The sequence below is a fragment of the Galeopterus variegatus genome, unplaced genomic scaffold (genome assembly GCF_000696425.1).
Source record: "Galeopterus variegatus unplaced genomic scaffold, G_variegatus-3.0.2 Scaffold980, whole genome shotgun sequence".
Classification (NCBI taxonomy): domain Eukaryota; kingdom Metazoa; phylum Chordata; class Mammalia; order Dermoptera; family Cynocephalidae; genus Galeopterus; species Galeopterus variegatus.
Genome location: NW_007727091.1, coordinates 230,670 through 253,657, shown reverse-complemented (window position 1 = coordinate 253,657; position 22,988 = coordinate 230,670). Strand labels below are relative to the sequence as shown.

At 36.0% G+C, this 22,988-nt stretch overlaps 1 protein-coding gene across 2 annotated transcripts in view; it reads right to left on the bottom strand.

Annotated features, from left to right (window-relative positions):
- The window catches only part of WDFY3 (WD repeat and FYVE domain containing 3), a 212,592-nt gene that overhangs the window by 150,246 nt on the left and 39,358 nt on the right, over positions 1 to 22,988 (bottom strand). For both annotated transcript variants that reach the window (XM_008573984.1, XM_008573985.1), the window contains exons 2-4: positions 19,597 to 19,807; positions 10,883 to 11,006; positions 854 to 963 (exon numbers count right to left, since the gene is read on the bottom strand). In XM_008573984.1, coding sequence (XP_008572206.1) covers positions 854 to 963; positions 10,883 to 11,006; positions 19,597 to 19,776 — 414 coding nt within the window. In that variant the 5' untranslated portion in view covers positions 19,777 to 19,807. The remainder of the gene's footprint in view (positions 1 to 853; positions 964 to 10,882; positions 11,007 to 19,596; positions 19,808 to 22,988) is intronic.

Below are 22,988 nucleotides of genomic sequence, written 5' to 3'. Positions count from 1 at the left end.
CAGGATGTTGATACTAGGAAGTAAGCATTATTTCTGCTGCCACCAGTCACTATAGTTTGTAAAAGGAGGTTTATTCAACCTTCTAAAATCCAGAACAGAATCATCTATCAAAGTCAGCACCAATCTTACAAACGTCTGTTGCCTAAATTAAAATGGATTTTCAAACACCTCACATCATTCAATAACAGAATTTTCAAAGGTGACTGTGAATAAACCTCCTTCATCCCCAAAACACAGAAGGCCAAAAATCAGGTACCTAAATGGCTTATTAATTAGTACATACAACATATGTCATGACAGACACTTAAAGTTGATTTAGAGAAAATAAAAAGCAATCTGCAGAATCAATCAAGTGAGAAAGGAATACATATCATCCTGAAAAGGTCAGTGTGTCTTTATTTTCCATAAAAATTAGAAAAATGTAAAAGTATTTTAAAGGTCATTTATTCCTTATTAGCTAAGTGGCCTTAAATGAATAAGTCAGAGTTCCCCTAAAATTGGTTACAGAAGTGTTGGGCTAGGTCCAATGGACCCAAAGTTGCTGGGCTAATTGCCTCCAGCCAAAAGTTGTCCATCTTTGCCCAGCATGCTGTACAAATGGTACCACATTCTATGTGTTATGACATGACAAAGATGGAAAACTCTGCACTAAGCCATGCATTTGCTCATGAGTAAAGTATATAAAATAACCAGCTCTTCCCAGAGATGTTGTGAGAAGCATGAAATAATGTTTTAGAAGAGTTAGAACATAAACAATTACGATATCTTATTTAGATACAATGACAAATTTAATAACAAAATCCCAAGAAAGGATACAAAAAGAGGTTATCAAACATGAAGATCAAGAACTCACCTGACCAGAGGATGCTAACAAATTAATTGTTGTCAGAAGCATCCAGCCTCTACTGGCTTCTTCACTCTGATTGATCTCTAGGAACTGGACTATGGCCCGACTTGCAGCCTCTATAAAACCAAAGGGAAAGCCATTAAATGGAGGGTAAATTCACATATAAAAAGGTTCTTCCTTAAAACTTACCAAGAAAACAATTGTTTACTAAGCACATTCTTTATAATCAGCAATATTACATAGTCTTATTGAAAATTTTAATGGTTTTAAAGGTATACATAAACCCTTACATCATTAATACAGAAATGTAATAGTCAACCTCTATATCTTAGGGAAAGGTATGTCATAAACTAATAAAAAAAAAGTCATGGAAGATGTAAAACTTGAGCTAAACCTTCCTGGAAAATAAGTACATGTTTGTCTACGAAGTGGGAAGGACAAGGGGTACAGAGAGAATAGGAACAAACTTAAAAGTGTGGGTAGAGGAATGAGCCTGTTATGAACAGATGAAAACAAAGAACTGTAATAACACTGGCTTACCATTCTAGAAGAGCATACGTTGAGAAGGAGATTCTCATATCAGCAGTAGTGATAAAAAACACAGACACTTAATTATGAAGAAGGGCAAGCTGGGCTGTATTTGACTCTTTGGGCAGAAGGGAGCGAATGTGTTTTCTTGAGCAAGATAGATTATGGAAGGATTATTCTAAGACTATTAATCCAGTAGTAATGTGTATGACAGACTGGAAGGCCAAAGAGACTGGTGAGAGGAAAATAAAATTAAGAGATTGCCTCAGTGATAATAGGGATAATTTAAACAGCTATCAGTAGGAACAGAGAAACAGTGAGATATATGAGAGCCATTCATAGAACTGTAGAATTGGAAGAAGCTTCAAAAGTAAATTTAGCTCATTATGTTTTTAGAGAGAAGGGGAAATGGAGAAATCCCTAAATATGCACTGAGGCTCATCAGCACAGAGTGTGCCAATTTTTATATTAATATATGAGATGATTTAAAGTCGACAGAATAATAAGTCCACTCTGATCATGATGAACTAACTGGGTAAGATACTAATGTACACTTAACATACGCCATAAAGCAGCAGAAAATTTAATAAATTTAGGTTACCTTAGATATATTTTTTCCTCAATTTAACATAATCAAGATAGAAGTATTCTATTAGACAACTGAGTACATGACTTTCATATAATTCTGTGCTGGGCATCGTTAATCTTTATACACTTCTATTTGCAGGAACATCTTAATAGGAAAAATCTTTAAATAGCTTATTTTTATTGAGTCTTAACTATATATCAAGCAATATCTTAAGTACATGTGGGTTTAACTTATTTAATTTTTACAAGAACCCCAAGTTTTCTCTTAATACACCCCTTATTATAGTATAAATTGAGAAATAGAGTGGATAAGTAATTTGCCTATGGTCACACAGCTAGCCAGTGAACTCATATTGGAACTCATATTCAAATCAAAGACAGTGATAAAGAAGTTTACTGGAAAAGGGAGGGAAGCTAAAGGAAGCCTGGCTGCATTCTAATACTTAGTATCTCGGTAAGTGTCAACATTACTATATTCCCATGTTTATTAATTTATAGTCTCTCATCCCTCTCTAGCAAATAAACACCACGGAAGCAGACACTTTGTAAGCCTTATTCACTCACAGCTGATCTCCAGTATCTAGAACATTACCTGGCACTAAGCAGGCACTCATTAAGTATCAGTTAAATTAATCAACCTAACTGGATCGAATGAATGATAATAACAGGACACACTGAGCTCAACTTCTTATGAATATCAAGAGGTGTGGACCATGGGCTGGCCCGGTGGCGCACTGGAGAGTGCGCCGCTTGGGAGCGCGGCGGCGCTCCCGCCGAGGGTTCGGATCCCATGTGGAGACCAGTTCCCGCTCACTGGCTGAGTGCGGTGCAGGCGCAACACCGAGGGTTGCGATCCTGTTACCAGTCAGTAAAAAAGACAAAAAGGAAAAAAAAAAAAAGAGGTGTGGACTTACTACAGGTAAGAGGGTTTCCTGAAAGTTTGAAGAAGGGAGTAGGTAGCACAAAGTAAGCAGTGTTTAAGGCTGACTAAATTGTAAAGATCTCATCAGAGAGGGGAGAAAATGCTAGAAGAATATACCACTGAGAAACCTACTTTAGCAACAGTGGTTTGAGGTCACTGGTAAAAACTGATTTGCAAATACTTCTTGCCAAGTCTACAAAGGACACAGCAATTGCCAAGGGCTACATAACTAGAGCCCCTTTCCCTGATAAGTAATTAAATATTCATGTAAGGAAGACAATTACTTCTCAGTTAATTTTCTTAACCAAAGGCTGACACACCTTTCATTTCCTAGGCCTATTCGTGATTAGGCAACTTTTGTTTTAAATTGTGCATTTCCAATTTCATAACTTAACATCTTTAAGAAACTACTTGCGGTCTTCAAATTGATTATTTCATAGTTAAATCAATGCAATAAAATTCCATTTCATCAAAACAAACATTTATTAGGAAAAGATCACATCAATACTACCTATGTTTCTCACAGATGGGGAAAAAAAGATTTTGAAGACCTAAACCTACTTCAAGAGAAAGGGTAAAACAAAGTTACATTCCTGGTACAGAAGCTAGAAACCTATAGATAAGAAACACTTGCAGTGAATGTGGATTTCACTCCCATCATTTAACAGTATTAACTTTAAAAGAAAATGGAGCAAATATGTGTTCTTCTCCCTTCTACTCCATAAGTTATCAGAAATGAACAATAAACATTAATGATTATCTGAGAACCAAAACACCAAAAATGTACTCTTGATTTGAAACAGTTCTATTTATCTGATCAATAGTGGGTATTTATACTTTAAGTATGTGATTTCTTATGTTTTGGTTGACAATGAACATTAAGAGATTCCTCAAGATATGAAAAGACAAATCATGGGTAAAAAGCCAATACTTGATTTGTTATGAAACATCACAACATGTTCAATGGGTTGCTGTGCTGATTAAATAAAATAATGCATGTGAACATGAAATGAAAAGGACCAAGATCATTATCACGTGTCCCTTTAACATCTTTGCCAGCTTAACAAGAACAATGATTGTCTTTGAGGAAAAGGAGAAGACCTAAGTTACATTAGCAATAATGTAAAACTATGTTATCTGGCTTTGAATTACATGTTTACACATATAAAGTAGTTTGGATAGTGTGTGGTTGAATGATATGGCGGAGATCCCAAACCTCACTGACAAAACAATCTTTATATAACAAATGTATTCAGAAGAACTATTTTAGTCTCACCTACCAATTTCAATATGCTGCCATTCGGAATATCTCAAAGGATCACCCACTTTTTATTTTAAATGAGATAAGCAGCTTATTTTAAAAGTATAAACATTTAGGGTAATCAAAGAAATTATGTATACTAAAAAGCAATTTTAAATAAAATCTCCAAAAATTACATAGTTTCTTAAAACTGAGATAAAAGCCCACTCCTAGACACAAACTTATTTCATTAGAATCTTTTAATTTCATAATTTTAACAAATAAGAATTTTTTTATTTTTTGGCAGCTGGCCAGCATGAGGATCCAAACCCTTGACCTTGGTGTTAACAAATACAAATTTAAACAGTGATCTAACTTAAGGCTATAAGAATTAATGAAAGGAACATATTAATATTAATCATTCTTTAGAGTTGTCAATCATCTGATTCAAGCTTTAGCTTTCACACTGCATTTCAATACATATAGTTAGAATTAAGAAAATACAGAAATGGAGTTAGTGAGCTCATAATTAGATTAAATAAGTAAAGAATATAGACAATCTTAAAACAAATGTAATTTCTCAACCTACACTGAGAGAATATAAATGAATTCAACTAGATAGCATTCAGAATGCAAAACTTGTTAATAATAAGTGCAATATAACAATTTTTCCTTTGCAAAGTCCATTGAAAGCATATGTCATTTCAAATTTATGCTGCAGGATGATGGTGTGAGACATATCAATAGTATTATTACACTTATTTCATTAATGAAGAAACAAAGCCCTAAGCACCTCAGCACCATCTCCCCAAATTCCTCAAGTTAGTCAGAAAAATGGTATTAGAACTCATAGCTTCCATGCTTCTTTTCACTTGGTAATACATAACCACACCTTGGGAATAAAATTACCTGAAGGTGTTGTGGCTTTGAAATCCTTGGAGGACAGCAGAGCACACTGATTTTCTGTTTAAAAAAAAAAAGGCTGGGTTGTCTAATAGGGGATTCACTACATTCCACCAATCCCACCACAGAGTATGGTGGTCAACAGTATCCAGCCTCTCCATTGCTGGGTTGTTGCCCATTGGGGATTGCACCACTGGGTTTATAGAAAAGTCATTAATAACAAACTCAAGATACTGTTTTTATACAGGGGAGAATTTTCTGTTTCACTGATGTAAATCAACCACGTGCCTTTTCTATTTAGCAGAATTAGCATGGTTGAACTTAAAAAACTAGAAGAGATGGGGGAAAATCTTAAGATACATCCTCTACAAAATGTGGTCACAAAATTATGTTTTCTCATATTAGTTGAGAGTCACTACACAATTTAACAAAAGCCACAGGGAGGCAACAACCAAGAAAGAATTAAGGAAGAGAAAAAGAGAACTTGTGAAGTTTCCCTGAAGTGTAAAAAAATCAGTCCATTTATCCAGTTTGCATTTTGATATCCCCTAAAAGTTTTCCATTTTTACTAACTTCTCATAGAGTTAAACGACCGAATTGCAGATAAGCATGCTTCCTACTGATATATCTACAGTTCATGTTAGAAGCAATCTAATGAAAATATTTTACATGTGAGTGGTAACACACAAAATAATAAGTCTTCCACACCAAATTCAAAGAGTCCTAGAAAAATAATCTCGTCCTAATGTACAACAAATATGGCTGACTTTCCAAGGAATAATAGAGAGTTCATTTCACCTGTTTTTTTTTTTTTTAATTATGTGAATGTAAATTATCACAAAATTCCTTCTAATGATAACTTCCTATAAAATAAAAGGTTATATGAAGTATCTAAAGTAGTCAAACTTACAGAAGCAGAGAGGAGAATGGTGATTGGTGGCCAGGAGCTGGGGGAGAGGGAAATGAGGAGTTGCTGTTCAATGGGTACAAAGTTTTAGTCATGCAGCATGAATGAGTTCTAGGGATCTGCCATACAACAGGGGCTTGTAGTTAACACTACTGCACTGTACACTTAAAAATTTGTTAAGAGGGTAGATCTCATGTTATGCGTTTTTCAAGTACAATACAAATAAATAAATAAGAAAATAAGGATGAAATACTTAAAGAGTTAGATGACTCAGAATGTACCCAGATATTGAAAATCTAGAATTTTCTACTAGAAAAATCAAAAGGTGAAAAAATCTCTATGAAAGTATTTTTGGTATCAACACTGACCAAAAGAATTTTTCAGTGTCCAAGACTAAAAATGAAAGAAGAAAACAAGGAGTCCCACAGCCAGAGCTTTTTAATGCTAAGGAGATACTCCAGAATTATGCTCTTCTCTCTTAAAAATCAGGAAGTCTAGCTCTTCTAACACTACTCCAATTGTCAAAGCATTAAAAAAAAAGGGGGAGGGGCAGAGGAATCCTGAAAAAGATCACTTATTAGATGGTCAATCAATTTTTACTGATTTTTCACATAGGATTCCTCTAGGTGCTAGTGATAAAGGGGTAAAAACAACAGACAATAAAATCAAATAAGTAAATAAATAAGATACTTTTAGATGATGACAAAGCTTTAAAGGAAATACACAAAGTAACTGCATAGATACTAACCGGTGTGTGGATAGCAGACCTATTTGAGACAGGGTGATTAGGAAAGGTTTCTCACCAGGAAGTAACACGCAAACTGAGCTGAATTTCATAGGATTCTAAAGTTAATAAATTTCAAAAGTTTAAAACTAAAAATTATATGGAATTATATGATATGAAAAAATGTATCTTAAAAATCCCTGAGTAACAAGATGTCACCAATGGGCAAAGTTGGATGAAGGGCACATGAGACTCTATGTACTATTTTTACAACTTTCTATGAGTCTATATGTCAAAAATAAAGGAAAAAAAATACTTTGTGTAACAATTGCTATAATTAACAATGACACATCACCTACTTTACTTAAGGCATCTTTCATTACATCGAAAAAATTGCCCTATGAACATAAAATCATAGAGGGAGTAGGAAAACAAATCTCCAGTGTAGCAAAATCTCTTTCTACCAATAGATTAGGTATTTTAAAAGATAGCAACACGGAAGTATAAATAAATTTTGGGTAATGTTTTTCTAATCTAGGATGCCACTCAGGAAAGAAAATGCAATGACAGGAGTTACCATGTGATGAAGAAATTTCCCTTCATATCACCTGTTTAAAATAGCTAAACAGGCATAAACCACAGAAATCCTATATACTAATGTTTCACTTTCACAAAAGTAATTGAAATCAGTAAAGATAAAGAAGGATGCAAACCCATTTTGGGTAAAGAAAGGAGAAGACAGGGATACATAACTTTAACACCTTACCACATTTTATTGAACTTGTTTCAAGGACTGAAAATGTGATTAAAACCATCTCACTTTAAAATCTATACATCAATTCATGTAATATACTGCTTCTGAAAGGGATTTAGTCCTCAATTTAAAAACATGTTAGTACATAATGGGCTCCAGTTAAGATGGAAGGTTAAGCACATGCATTGATCTCTGCTCTCTGAAATGCTACTATGGACTCAATTGTGTCCCCTCCAAAATTTGTATTTTGAAGCCTTAATCTAGTGTGATGGTATTTGAAGATGGGGCCTTTGGGAGGTAATTAGGTTTAGATGAGGTCATGAGGGTGAGACCCTCATGATGGAATTAGTACCCTAATAAGAAGAGACACCACTCTCTCTTTCTCTCCCCCAAGGGAGTGCACAGTGAGAAGGCAGTAGTCTGCAAGCCAGGAAGAGGGCCTTCACCAGAACCCAACCACTCTGGCACTCCATCTCAGATTTCCAGCTCCAGAGCTATGAGAAAATAAATTTCTATTGTTTAAGCTTCCCAGTCTATGGTATTTTGTTATAGCAGCCTGAGCAGACTAAAATATCCACTAAAATGGATGTGAAAGGATTGTTTTAAAGGCATAAACCCATAATAGCAAAGAAAATAAAAAAAATAAGAGCAAGAAAATTTGGGATACTAATATAGCAAAAAGATTTAACAAACCCTAAAATCTTAAAGCAAGTACAGGTACAGTGGAAAAGCAACCAAACTTGCAAAGAACCTCTGAGAGGCTCAGGAACTTGTGGTACTTTACTACCTTTGTAACCAGAGGTAAATATGGGACTATATAGAGGAGGATTGGTGGAAAGTATGATTAAGATCAGTTAAACAACACCCCCTCCCACCAAATCCCCGCTATTGTGTGACCACTAGACTGGAGGTTTATTCATTGGAAAGAATAAGAGAAGGAGTTTGAATTGAGGGGCACCAGACACAGTGTCGGCACACAGAGATAAAGTAGAAGCTTACATACTAAATGTTGAGGATCCCCAAACCTTTCCCACACCTTGGCTTCCAAAATGCTGAAAGTCAGACATGTACCTTCTAAGCAGAAACTGGACAATTCTCTGGGGAATCTACATAGTTCAGGGGAAAGATTGCTAACAAAATTGCTCAGCAAGATCACCTTACACTTACATCCACAGGTACAAGCTCCACCATAGTTAAAAAGCTACCCATCTGCTTTTTAGTGCTCCATTCTTATATAAGAGCAGATGGTCAAGAATGAGACATACAAGAGCGTTCTCTAACATAAAAGGAGACAAAAAACAAACTGATAAAAAGGCAACCTTTTTATAGAATGTGAATAGCTTATTTAGGGAGATAAAAATCTGAAAGAAAAAAAAAACTTCAGAGAGATAAGAGAAGAAAATACATCTATAAAAGAATATAAACGATAAAAAAGAAAACTCAGAAATGGAAAATACAATGTCACAAATGAAAGAAACTCTATAGAAGGGAGGGATGATAAAACTGAGTTCTCTTAGCAAGTAGTCAATAAACAAAGTGGAAAATAAGAAAGGAAAGATAAGAAAAAGGGATAGTCTAAGAGGGACAACTGACTAGAAAGGGAAAACAGAGGGAAGGATATTATTAAACAAGTCATGAAACTTTCCCTAAATTAAAGGATAGAAATTCCCAGACTGAAAGTGTCCAAAGAGTACTCAGCATCATGTATTACAATAGGTCTACCACAGGGTATATTATCATGAAATTTTGTAACAGTAGGGACAAAGAGAGGATCCTAAAAGCTTCTAGAGAAAAAAATAGGTCACAGAGAAGGAATCAAGAATCTAGGTAGCTTCAGATTTCTCAACAGCAGCATAGGAATCTAAAATGTGATGGAGAAATTATTTTTTTAAATTTTGAGACAAAATAATTTCCAACCTAGAATCTGATACCCATTGAAAGGAGGACTGATAAAATGCAAACTGAAAGATTATCCAGAATGACCCTGAGTTTTCACCCTGGGCTGCCTGTGAAGGACCTAGCTAAGACATCCCCCCTCTGTCCATCTCCCTACTGGTGGGGATGAACCCACGCTCAACTTTCCATGAGATTGGTTGCTTCCACTCTCTGGTAGGAGGGTCTCTTGGGACTAGACAGCTGGCATTCTCATACAGCTCTGATGACTATCCAACAAGTACCAATAGCCTAGATCACAAGCAGTTTGTGTGTTTCTTCACAGATAAGATTGCTATCAAGCTTGTCCCTTAGGAATGGAGAGCAATGGGGGATGAAGAGGAGGGGAGAGTCGTGTCTCTCCATCTAAATGCAAACCCCACTGTGTATTCAGCAGATCTCTGCAGGACATGTTTCTGCAAGATAATGATCGTGGTGGACCTGTGCCTTCTTTTCTCTTATTGACCCCCCATTTTGTAAGTTTCCCTTTCTGTAATAAAGCCATGCTGTGTGAGGTAAAGGAATTTGTTCTAAGCCCTGGTACATGAGGGGTTGTCAGCCTAAAGGTATCACCTTCCTTGGTGAAAAGGAAGGAATCCAATTTATATAGCAATAGTCAAAGACATTTTCACTCAGGGGATATCTAACAAAACAAAAAACAAAAATGATAATTCCCCTGCATTCTTTCCCAGGAAGCTGTGAGAAAAGATGCTTTACCAAAATGAGGAAGTTAAATTGAGAAAAAGGATGACATGGGATTCAGGAAACAGAATCCATTGCAAAGAAGTAGAAAGACATTCCAGAATGACATGAACGGAGATGTAAAAATGGCAACTGTGCAGCTGGCCTAGAGAGCAACTACTACAGATTACATAAAGACCCCTAAGCAGCTTATGACATAATAGGAAGATAAAAGACACATACACAACTACCACTCATGAGGTTAAGAAACAAAACTGCAGTTCAGAAGAGAAAAATTATTTTTCTTTGATGAAGGGAATTGAGAAATATTTCATCAAGGAAGTGTGACTTAATCCAAGCTGAGACTAGACATATTGAGATGAGGGGAAAGTCTCCTTCCAGGGTCAAGCATTATAAATAAAAAACCGAAATAAGAGTATAGACATGTCTGGGGACTAGAAACAGCTCGGTTTGGTTGAAATACAGAAAGGGAAACAAGAAATAAAAAAGGATATGCTAAAAAAAATTCATATAGGCAGATCATGGATTTGCCTTGAATGCCATGCTAAGAAGTATGGATTTTGTTCAGAAGGAAACAGAGAGTGGTTAAAGGATTGGGGTGGAGGTGGTACTGGCCCAAGAAGCACCCAAGAAGTTCTTGAGTAGAACTACTCTACTTGACAGTAGAAGACACTGAACCAATAGACGAATGTGACTGTAAGAATGGGAATGGGGACTGGTTACTGAAATCCATGTGCCTAGATTAGGGTGTGTTTTCTATTTAATTTCAATAGCACTTTTACAGAACTGTTTGTCCACTCAAATATATTAGTTTAGCTGGCTTCTGTAAAAATACCTGTGGATTTGTTTGATGCTCTCCTTCGAATTTCTGTCACCATTAGTCGTGAGACTTGTGTTGTGAACTGCAGAAGATCAGAAAATTTTTCTGTCATTGTATTTGGTGGAGCATTTCCAAAAACCTGCAGATAAGAAAAAATATTTTTAATAAAGCATTGTCAACTTTTATTTTTATGCTGTGAATTTCAAAGTGTGGTATGACTTGAAAATCAAGTCAACAAAGTATACTTATACAATTATAAGATCTAAATATGTTTAAAATACAACTCTTTCAATAAATCATGTGTAGCCACATTTCTGTATATTCAATAGATAATTTGCTGAATAATGATTAAATAAATAAAATCTATAAGCCAAAGATGTTATTTATAGAAATTTGAATCAATCTTACTAACAAACTTTAGAAACTGTAACATTTCTCTGAGGACCCCTAAAGTGAGAACTTAGAGAAAAGTGGTAAGTTTCTTTGATGGTAAACAGACACACTGGATGGTGAAAAACAGAGACTGATCTATTACAAAGTCCCAGACTGAATACAGAATTCACTAAATTCATCTTATATCTCAGAATTTCTGAATTCTAGCCACAATTTCCAAAACAAGACTGTTATGAAAAAGACTAGACTAAGGGAAATGAATGGGAGGTTCACAAAATAAACCTTTTTTTTTTTTACAAACATTTAAGACCAATGAACTTTAGAATAAATAATTCTTAAAAATAAACTAGTATAGGCTCAGCAAAAATAATAAAGAAAATGAAATCTGGACAGACCATCATAGGAAAAAAATGCTATTTTAATGGCTATATAACTCAATGTATCCTGAAGTATTGTTTTTAAAAAATACTCTTTACTGCTGAAAGGAAATCCTCTGTCTTCTAAAACTATTATAATACCTCTCCATTATAACACCCATCACACAGTATTTTGTATTTTTATTACCTGCTCAAATGTCACTACAAAGGGAGGAGCATAATTTATTTATCTTTGTGTTCTCTACCAAGCTAGTGCCCTGCCTTTTATAGGGATTCTGTTTGTTTATACGCTGCCGGCCTCCAGAATCAACGTTTAGAAAGCATTCAGGTCGCATTGAAGGAGATCATAAGAACATAAGCTAGAAGCAAAAAAGAAAAGAAAACAAAAAAGCCAATAAAAAACAAAGGCTAGAGAGGCAGACTGGGAAAAAAGACTAAATTAAAATATAAGACCAAAAAGACCTCTGTATGTTCCATGTCTTGGTCACAAATTCTGGCTCAAATAAAATGAAGAGAAAACCAGGGCAATCACATTGTTCACGATGTCCTTAGTATAAGAAAAAAATATATTTAATGAAGTACTTGTATTCTTCATACTATAATATAAAAGTTTCTCCCAAAGATCCTAATAAAAGAATGGACGAATGAAGAAATATCCTTCTAATAAAAAATATATTTGTTACATCCTTACAATAGATACTGTGTCTCTTATAATCTCCCTCAAATTAAGTTGAAAACATTAAAAATTAAATCGATTCTATAAGGGCATACTTTTGTCCAGGTATCTAGTCTGTGCATTAACATGACAAAGGAAAATTTTCAATAATCTCAAAAAACAAATTAACTGTACTTTTCAAGAATTCCTTAATAAATATGTATTTTTCTGCTGAGATTTTGATAAATGTTGTGTGCTTACGTTAACTTATGTCACCTATTAAATAAGACCCATATTCTTTAACAAACTGGAGATAGGTAAAATTTGAGGATCTAATAATGACACATGCTGAAATAGCCATTCTACCTCTACTCAATAATGAGTATGGAACTTTTTAATGAAGTTGTTTGTAAATACTCCTATCATTCAGAGTATATTAATGTATATTTTGCTCCTAAGAATTATTAAGAGGTATTAAGACAACTTAATAAAATAAATACAGTAGCTCATTTATTGGATGGCATAAGGATATGGTTATTCAAGCAGTCTTCATGCTGGGTAAATAACAGTGCTGAAAATGCAACTAACTTTTCAAATAAATCCTGATATTTACTGTTTTATTTCTGTAAAAAAAATTCTTTCAAAAAATAAATAAAACTGGATTGAATTGGTCAATCCAAAATCAATGTTACAGAAAAAGAACTATGTCCTATTTGCTAATCTGAAATGAACAAGCTTGCTTCTTTGAGCCTAGTGAGCCAACACTATTGACTGATTCATTCACTTATTCACTCACAAATATTTACTGATCTCCTACTATATGCCAGGCAATGTACTAAGAGTTGTGAATACAATTTCTGTACTCATGGAGTTTACATTTTAGTACAGAAGACAAATGTTAAAAAAGTTCATTCAAAAGTTAAAATTCTCTTAGGAAAATGATGTGTTATGAAGGAAGTAAAACTGGGTAACTGAAAGAGAATGCCTACAGTGGGAAAAAGGTTGCCAGAAAAGGTCACTGAGGAAACAACACTGATGCCAAAGAATGATACTGAATGATGAGAAAAAGTTACAATCCAAAAAGACAAGGAAAAAGAGTTCCAGGCAGTGAGAATAGACCTATGCAAAACCTCAAAGCAGGAATAAGACTCGGGTGGTTGAGGAATTAAAAAAAGGCTGGTAAGTCTGGAACATTTTGTGTAAGAGGCAACATGGTACAAAATAAAGTTGGAGAGGCACAGGTACTAAAACAGGAATCTGATATTTTATTTTTTATTTATTTTTTATTTATTTTTTATTGTAACATAGCTGACTGTACATATCTGTGGGGTACAGAGTTGAATATCAATACCTGCGTGTAATATGTGATGCTCAAATCAGGGTAATTAGTATATTCAACACTATACAATGTAATCATTTTTCGTGGCCCTTTACAATTCCTCCCTTACCCTCCCTCTCTCACCACCTTTCCCACCTCTGTTAATCTCAGTTCTGTTCTCTCCTTTTGAAAGTTTTAGATACTACTGAATGTATAACGTAGCAAAGAAAAAAATGTATTTTTTTGTGATTGGTGTCAACAATTAAATCTAAAATTACTAGGTATGTTTTCACCATTTTCAACAAATAGTGGTATTTCTTGAAAACACACAATGCTTCCATCCTTTATGTTTGCCATAGGGGATGGAGGTGGAGCTGACAGTCAGCAGGTTTGGATTCTACTTCTCACTCTCAGGGACTACTGGTTACATTTTTCTGGTTCTTAGTTTCCTCATCTGTCAAGGGAGAGACTTGGGCAAGAGAACTGGTAACACATTCAATTCAAAGGGGATGATTCTATAATAGATATGTGACGTTCATAACTCAAATGGAAAACAAAACAAAAACAAAACAGTACTGAGGAACAAAGATGCCTTCTAGCACATTCAATAAAAATAACAGTAATTACCATGTAATGAGCATTTACAATGTGCCTGGCACTATTCAAATATTTGGCATGTCATATAAATCTCATAAAATCCTATACAATAGGTGCTATTAGTATCCTCATTTTTAAGGGTGAGAGAAGTTAACTTAAACCAGGAGGTGGTGGAGAGAGAATTCAAAACTATATCAGTCTAATTCTAAGCCAGGCTCTTAATTACTTGTACTATATCTTTTCAACTAAACTTTGCATGAACCCTATCACTGTAACTTTGCATTGTGCTCATCTTTAGACGGAAATAGCATGGTGTGACTTGTTTTTAAAAGGGTCATTTTTAATATTCACCTAAATAAATTTCAGAAAATTTCCTGGCACCTCCTCAATTAAATATTTTTGGCATATTCAGGGAAGAGAAATTAATGGTGTTATCTAATGGCATGAATAAAAGTAGTAGAAGCACAATATACATTTATTACTGAGTGATGCTATTCAATAAAAATTTATTAAATATGACTAATAAAAATGAAGTTGGAATGTTTACAAAGTTTTCTAAAATGGAGTTTTTGTTTCCTAAATATATGTAACATGTAACTAAGTTACAGGGTACTGACCATCACTAGTCCTTAAATAATTTGCTATAAATAACACTGAAGATGTAATTGCATTATTTCATATTATAAATCAGTTAAGATTTCTTACCAATTAATATAAATGATTAGGGAAACACTTATACTCTTTTTGTTTCTAAGAAGCAGCACCAACTGAGGGGAGAAGAAACAGAACACCTAACTTATCCCCCTTCCTCTTCTTTTGGGCTGTGCCTGCCTCATGAGGACATGCATTCTCATCTGCTCTGGGTGTGGCTTGTGACTGTCCAGTTTTGCTAGTGACTGGGTAAGTAAACATGACTATTTCAGGGGTCATTTCAGGAATTCAGCAAGTACTTTGTTACACAAACCCAAGCCACATTCTCCAGTATCAACCGCATTGGTATTATGTAATAAGCAATAAAGCTGAACAAAATAGTTTATCATTTCTGATCTCTCTCTTATGTGGTTCTGAACTTGGGTGTTCTCCCTCTAAACTCAGCAATTTAAAAAGGAAAGGTCATTTGTAAGGGACTAAAAAAAGATACTCTATTCGACTTAGATGCTTCTCAAATATAAATTCAAATATAAATATAGTTCAAAAACAAGTGGAGTTTCTTACAGAAGATTTAATTAGTAAAGATCACATTTTAAAATACACAACAAAGTATGATAAGTACACCAAGGTAATTAACAATGACCGTTAATGAATTTTTAGACAACTAAAATGCTATTCATTTTGAATAAGTTTAAAACAATTATTTTCTCTGTAAGCTTTTGTTCTTGAGGCTAAAGGTTAATGAGTTTTAAGAATGCTTCATAAATATTATTCAGCTATTCTCAGACTTAACCATAGTCTTCCAGTTTTAGAGAATCAGAGAACGGGAGGATAACAGCAGTCTCCTTGTAGGTCTGTGATGAAGACCACAGGAGGCATTTCGAGAACCCAGCATGAGACCTGGCCCAGAAAAAGTACTCACCACGTGTCATTTCCCAACACATGTCTCTTAAAGGCAAAAACCATACATTGAAATAACACTGTTGAGCATACTTTAAAACCTATTCTGTAGATAGATGCCGACATCTAATAGTCATATGGTTTATTTGCCATTTAGCACAAATCAAGCAAACATTCAAAAATCAACATGGCAATTCATTTTTAGCAATCATGGTAGGAACTAGTTGGTTCTAGAGCCACACTAGAATGGCTCTTCATTCATTCACCAAAGGTATTTCTTGTTAGTGGAGAATGTTCATGCACAAATGGTCAAACATTAAATAGATATGGCTATAATACTTCTAAATTTAATGGAAAAAATATAAGGACAATTTTAGTTCATTAATGATAATCCAATGAATACAATTTATGCATTTTTTAAAATTAGTCACAATGGTACAGAAATAACTTTCTATCTTCTCATAAAATTTTACTGAACTTTGATGATATTCAAATCACTCATTATATTAGAGGTTTAAGGCACTGCATATACATGTGCTTTTAATACGCCAGTTATAAACGTCTGACATAAATAATTTATTAATAGTTGATAAGTCTTATAACAACATAGAACAAAAGAGAACTAAATCAAACTGTATAAGCAGGTAGAGAATAATCACTAAAGCATCTCACATTTACTTTTTTTTTTCCTTTTTGTCTTTTTTCGTGACCGGTAACGGGATCGCAACCCTCAGTGTCGCGCCCGTACCGCGACCGGCAACGGGATCGCAACCCTCTGTGTCGTGCCTGCACCACGCTCAGCCAGTGAGCTGACCGGTCTCTATATGGGATCTGAACCCTCGGCGGGAGCACCGCCGCACTCTACGGAGTGCGCCACTGGGCCGGCCCTCACATTTACTTTTTAAAAACCAAATACTTATAAGACTTCTAATCTAAGACTCAGCTTAACTGACAGTGGAAGCTTAACTGGTGAAATACATGGGATACATATGTTGGATACTACTTACTAATTCATGTTAAAAGCTGAGAACAATTCCCCTAACTGCTCTGAACATTATCATCACATTGCCAAGTGTCCATAAGTCCGAGAGAAGGAAGTTACCTCAAACTACACAGTAGCCAATAGCACATCATCATGACATTAAAGTATAACAAAAATAAGATTAAAAACAAAAACAGCAACAACAAAAAAGACTTCCAAGTACTGGGTCCAATACAAATACATGACTTGCCTGAACAGGGCTTGAAACAATGGATTGTCTGTGGTCATTTCTCGCCCCCATTTTTAAAACAGCTATTTTAAACCTTTTTCCACCTCTCCTCATGTTCCTACTCTACCATCTCCTTCCTCCATCATTCTCAGCAGATAACATAGGCTCTTCCTTCATAGATTAAAAAAAGTACGCTCTCTAAATGTATTAATGCTTCCATCCTCTTTCTATTCTATCCAACAGAACCCCATAGATGACATGTAAACTAATTTCCCTCTTATGCTCCTTCCTTCCACTTCTGCCCTTTTGATTTACCAGTCCAGCAAAATCTCAATCCTAATAAATTGGGTATCTGTCTTCTTTACTTCTATACACAGGGCTGTATAGGTAAGATCCAGTACAAATTTATAATGTCCAGCCTTCACTGGGCCTGCAATATTAACCAATTCTTTTATTGACCCGTTTCAACTTGCTCTCTCTCTCAATCCCTTTCACTAATATTCCAAACCATTACAATTTCCAGAAGTTCCCTACTCAATCTTCTTATTCCAGACTCTTAACAGACCACATTTTCTGCTGACTCAGGAAACTGAGGTCATCAGGCAAGATCTCATTCAACACCTGCCCTAACTGCAAATCTACATTCACACCCAACAAAATCTGCTTTCCTCCAGAATGAGCTCAGTGTCTTTCTCCCGTTCAAGGCTCAACCATCCAACTGTAATTTCACTCTATCCCTGCTCCTCCCTCACTCAATTTCACTCTCTCCTGAAAATTTCCAAATTTCTCCTTCTCTGTCTTCTTTCTCTTTAAGAGCATGCCTGGATCTCTGCCATCTTTAAAAACAAATCAAAACACTGGAAGCATACAAACAAAAACCCCTTATTGCCAAGTTCACCTCTCTCAGTCTTTTATTCCCCTTTCTTTCAAAGTTTTCAAAGCCTAGACTATACTTACTGTCTCTTCTTATCTCCCATTCATTCCTGAACTCACTGTTTTCTGGCTCCACCATTCTACTGACTTCCAAACTGGCAAATCCCAGGAACATTTTTCAGTTCTCATCTTACTGGGTCTCTCTTTGCACATGACAGTGTTGATTGCTTTCGTCCTTCTAGAAACTTATCTCTTGAGTTCTTTAATACCACCCTCTCCTGACTCTTTTTGTACTGTCATTGACCAGCTCCTGTTCAGTATCCTTTACAGGTTCTATTTCTTTCACTAAACATTCATATTCTCCATAGTTCATCCTTAGCCTATTGCTTTTCTCACTTGGCAGTAAGACCCATAAGTAGTCTCTTATTCCCTTCCAGGGTTTCATCTATGACACCTCTGTCAACGGATCCCCAAAACATGTATCCAGCCCAGTCCCCTTACCTAGGTTTCTAACTTCTTGTTGAATACCTCCAACTAGGAAGCTCATGAATAGTTCAGACTCAATGTCCCAAACTGAATCTGCCCCTTAAAACTTTCTTTCTTGGGTATTGATGAAAACAATCACCCAGTTTTCCAAATTAGTAATGTGAGAGATAGTCTTGCCTTGTCCCTTCTACTCTTATTCTATTGCTTAAACTACTTCATTGGCTCTGCATGCCTGTAGGACAAAGGACTCTTAATATGACATATAAACCTGTTCTGCTCTGTCTCTTATCAATCTCAACAGTCTTATTTTTTTTTTGCCCCTCTTTGATGTAAAATCAGCTTCTTGGACTGCTTATAGATATTGTTAAAATGTTTGTTGCCGGGGCCGGCCCAGTGGCGCACTGGAGAATGCGCCGCTTGGGAGCGCGGCGGCGCTCCCAACGAGGGTTCGGATCCCATGTGGAGACCGGTTCCCGCTCACTGACTGAGCACGGTGCGGGCGCAACACCAAGGGTTGCAATCCCGTTGCCGGTCCCCGGTACGGGCGCGACACCGAGGGTTGCGATCCCGTTACTGGTCAGTAAAAAAGACAAAAAGGAAAAGAAAAAAAAAAAAGCCTTTAGAGGCAGCAGCAATTAATGGAGAGCAGTAGGGCATCAATAAGCCTGTGGAACTACTTGACTTTTAAAAATTTTATACTTATAAACCTATGATAAATATAAAAAAGTTATTTTAAAAACTCCCAACAAGATTGCTACATGTCATCGACAATATATGTTAAAACATTAACTCTATTTAGACTCTCTATAGCTTATAAGTATCTTCTTACAGAATCTCTTATAGAAAACCAGCCAAACAACAAATCAAATTACAATGATTTTTCAAAGTGTACAAAGAGCTTGGGCAGTTGCACCATTTGGTACAATAAAACTATCACTTCAAAAGATAACAGACATAACAGAAAGAGTAATTTATAATCTATCCCTCTTTCAAGACTCAACCATTACAGGAACATTTTACAAAATGCTCAAAGTCTTCCTTTTCTCTGTGAGAACTGAAGAAGGTCTCACTGAGTGTGGTTCATTCTGACCAGGTTTCACATCAAGTCACATTACTTTACAGTAACTGAAAGGAAGGAAGGAAAACATCAAGCTTCTTAAAAACAACCCCATCCTATCATTTTTTTCTACCTGTGACTTAACTATAGCCCTAAGATTCCTGAGTGCCATGCAGTCCTGGAAGGCATGTGTTTGGCAACCTGGACTCACCCTGTTAAACACTGGCAGCATCATGTACAGCTTCTCTTCTTGTTCCTTCTGAGTCATGTGCCGGGGAGGATGGCACAACTCCGTGAAGAGCCGGCGGAGGTGCATCAGTCCCAAGGCATTGTCCTGAGGACTGCACTCCTCCTGCCGCGGCCGCCCCATGATCCTCTTCACCATGTTCATCTTGGCTGGCTGGTGATGAACACTTCTAAGTCTGCAGGAGGGTATGAAGATACGAACAGTCAAAATGTCATCATCTTGACCAGGTCAGCATGCATGTAATAGTTTACAAAAAGTCTAAAAATAGAAAACGTGGTCTAAAATATGTCTTTCTACTTCTTTAAACAAAAGAGATACAGAGACAAAGTTAATTTTGATAAATCTCCCTGAATGACAAATTATGAATAATGGCATTCAAAGTTCCTACCAGCCTTGCCACAATTTGTATAAAACATACAACATTAATCAGACAAGTAACAAATGTTTCCAATTAGTCATATTAAGTTCAACAAATAAAGGAATCACAAATCTTACTATTAACATGTTGCTTAATAGTTAAGCATATGTAAAAAGATGAAAAACAAAAGTTTACCCTAACCTCAAAAAATCCAAAACGAACAGCCAAAAAACCAAAAACCTTACAAAGTTTTCTGTTTCTAATTATTTAACTTTTTTTCCCTGGATGATGAATTATAATTTAAGCACCTGAGGAACAGTTTATGTTATAACTAGAAAACATGCAAATTAAATGAAATGATACTATGACATCATGAAAATATATATTTGGTCTTCATCCCTGTCTTCTGACATACAAACTCCTAAAATCCTTAGAATCTCCAAAGTGATAAGTCTTTCCATATGCTAATTATGGCTGGCAGTCCCTAAGTAGCTTCAGGACGGGGGCTGGTTACAGGAAAGACCAAGGCAGGACCTTTCAGTCCTAGTCCCCAACCACTGGGAAGGGGAGAGGGGCTGAAGGTTAAGATGATCACCAGTGGCCAATGATGTAGTCAATCATGCCTATGTAATGAAGCCTTCAAAAAAACCCAAAAGGCCTGGGATTCTGGAGAGTTTCCATGTAGCTGAACACATGTAGGTTCCCAGAGGGTGGTTTCCTCAGGAGGGCATGGAAGCTCGGTGCCCCTTCCCACGTGCCTTGCTTCTCTTCATCTGTATCCTCTGTAATTCCCTTTTTAATAAATTGATAAACATAAGTACATGTTTCCCTGAGTTCTGTGAGTTGCTCAAGCAAACTAACTGAACTCAAGGAAGGGGTGTGGGAACCCTGGTTTATAGTTGGTTGGTCAGAAGTTCCAGAGGACTGGACTTGCAACTGGCATCTGAAGTGGGGCACAGTCTTGGGGACTAAGCCCTCAATCTGTGGGATCCAATGCTACAATAGCATCAGAATTAAGTTGGAGGACACTCAGCTGGTGTCTGCTGGAGAATTGCTGTCTTGCTCACTCGTGGAGAGAAAATCTCCACACATTTGGTCACAAGAGTCAGAAGTTGGTCTTATGTGCTGATAATTGTGCTGCTAGAACAGAGAAAAGACTGTGCTTTTCCCACTGTATCTTACAAATCATAAAAGGACAGTGAAAAGGATCATAAAACAGAAGACCACTTTCTCCAACAGTTTGAAACCCTTTGATAATTCATGTTAATTCATTTAGTGGATACAGATGAACATTTTTTTTAAAAAAAAGAATAGAAGATATTGGAGTACATATGGTAAGGATAACAATTGTTCCACAAAGTTTATTTCAGATAAGGAAGTATGAGTATATACTGAATCATAAGGCAGTCAAAAACAAACTAACCACTGGGTTAGAGTATATAAAGGGTTAATAACACTAAGCTTTCAGAAAGCATCATCAGCCGTTTTCAACCACTACTGACTATATCAGCAACTGGCTAATTTCAGACACAGAAACAAGATATCTTACAAAAGGACCCAGGAAAGATGGGAGGACATTATGAATATGCAAATTTTGGATGACAGGCAATTTGCTTTTTAATCTGAAGAAAAGCAGGCATAGCCTGAGATTTATTTTTAATTACACTATGCCATTTCTTAAGAAAGGAAAGACTACTGCAAGGCTACAGTTTTATTTACTAAACATCTGCTTATTGATTTTGAAAACTATAAGAAGAACAAGCATCTTATTTATTTATTTTTTTTAATTTATTTTTTCCGATATACAATGTGGTTGATTATTGTTGCCCATTACCGAAACCTCCCTCCCTCCTCCCACCCAACAATGTCCTTTCTGTTTGCTTATTGTAACAACTTCAAGGATTGTAGTTGTTATGTCTTCTTCTCCACCCCCCCACCCCCCGGTTTTGTGTGTGTGTGTGTGTGCGTGTGTGTGTGTGTGTGTGTGTGTGTGTGTGTGTGAATTTATTTATGTATTTTTAGCTCCCACCAATAAGTGAGAACATGTGGTATTTCTCTTTCTGCCTGACTTGTTTCACTTAATATAATTCTCTCAAGGTCTATCCATGTTGTTGCAAATGGCAGTATTTCATTCGTTTTTATAGCTGAGTAGTATTCCATTGTGTAGATATACCACAATTTCCGTATCCACTCATTTGATGATGGACATTTGGGCTGGTTCCAACTCTTGGCTATTGTAAAGAGTGCTGCGATGAACACTGGGGAACAGGTATACCTTCCACTTGATGATTTCCATTCCTCTGGGTATATTCCCAGTAGTGGGATAGCTGGGTCATACGGCAGATCTATCTACAATTGTTTGAGGAACCTCCATACCATTTTCCATAGAGGCTGCACCACTTTGTGGTCCCACCAACAATGTATGAGAGTTCCTTTTTCTCCGCAGCCTCGCCAGCATTTATTGTTCAGAGTCTTTTGGATTTTAGCCATCCTAACTGGGGTGAGATGGTATCTCAGTGTAGTTTTGATTTGCATTTCCCGGATGCTAAGTGATGTTGAGCATTTTTTCATATGTCTGTTGGCCATTTGTATATCTTCCTTAGAGAAATGCCTACTTAGCTCTTTCGCCCATTTCTTAATTGGGTTGCTTGTTTTTTTATGGTGAAGTTGTTTAAGTTCCTGGATATTCTGGACATTAATCCTTTGTCAGATGTATGTTTTGCAAATATTTTCTCCCACTCTGTTGGTTGTATTTTAACTCTGTTAATTGTTTCTTTTGCTGTGCAGAAGCTCTTCAGTTTGATATAAACCCATTTGTTTATTTTTCCTTTGGTTGCCTGTGCTTTTGGGGTCATATTCAAGAAGTCTGTGTCCAGTCCTATTTCCTGAAGTGTCTCTCCTAGGTTTTCTTTAAGAAGTTTTATTGTTTCAGTGTGCATGTTTAATTCTTTAATCCATTTTGAGTTGACTTTAGTGTATGGTGAAAGGTATGGGTCTA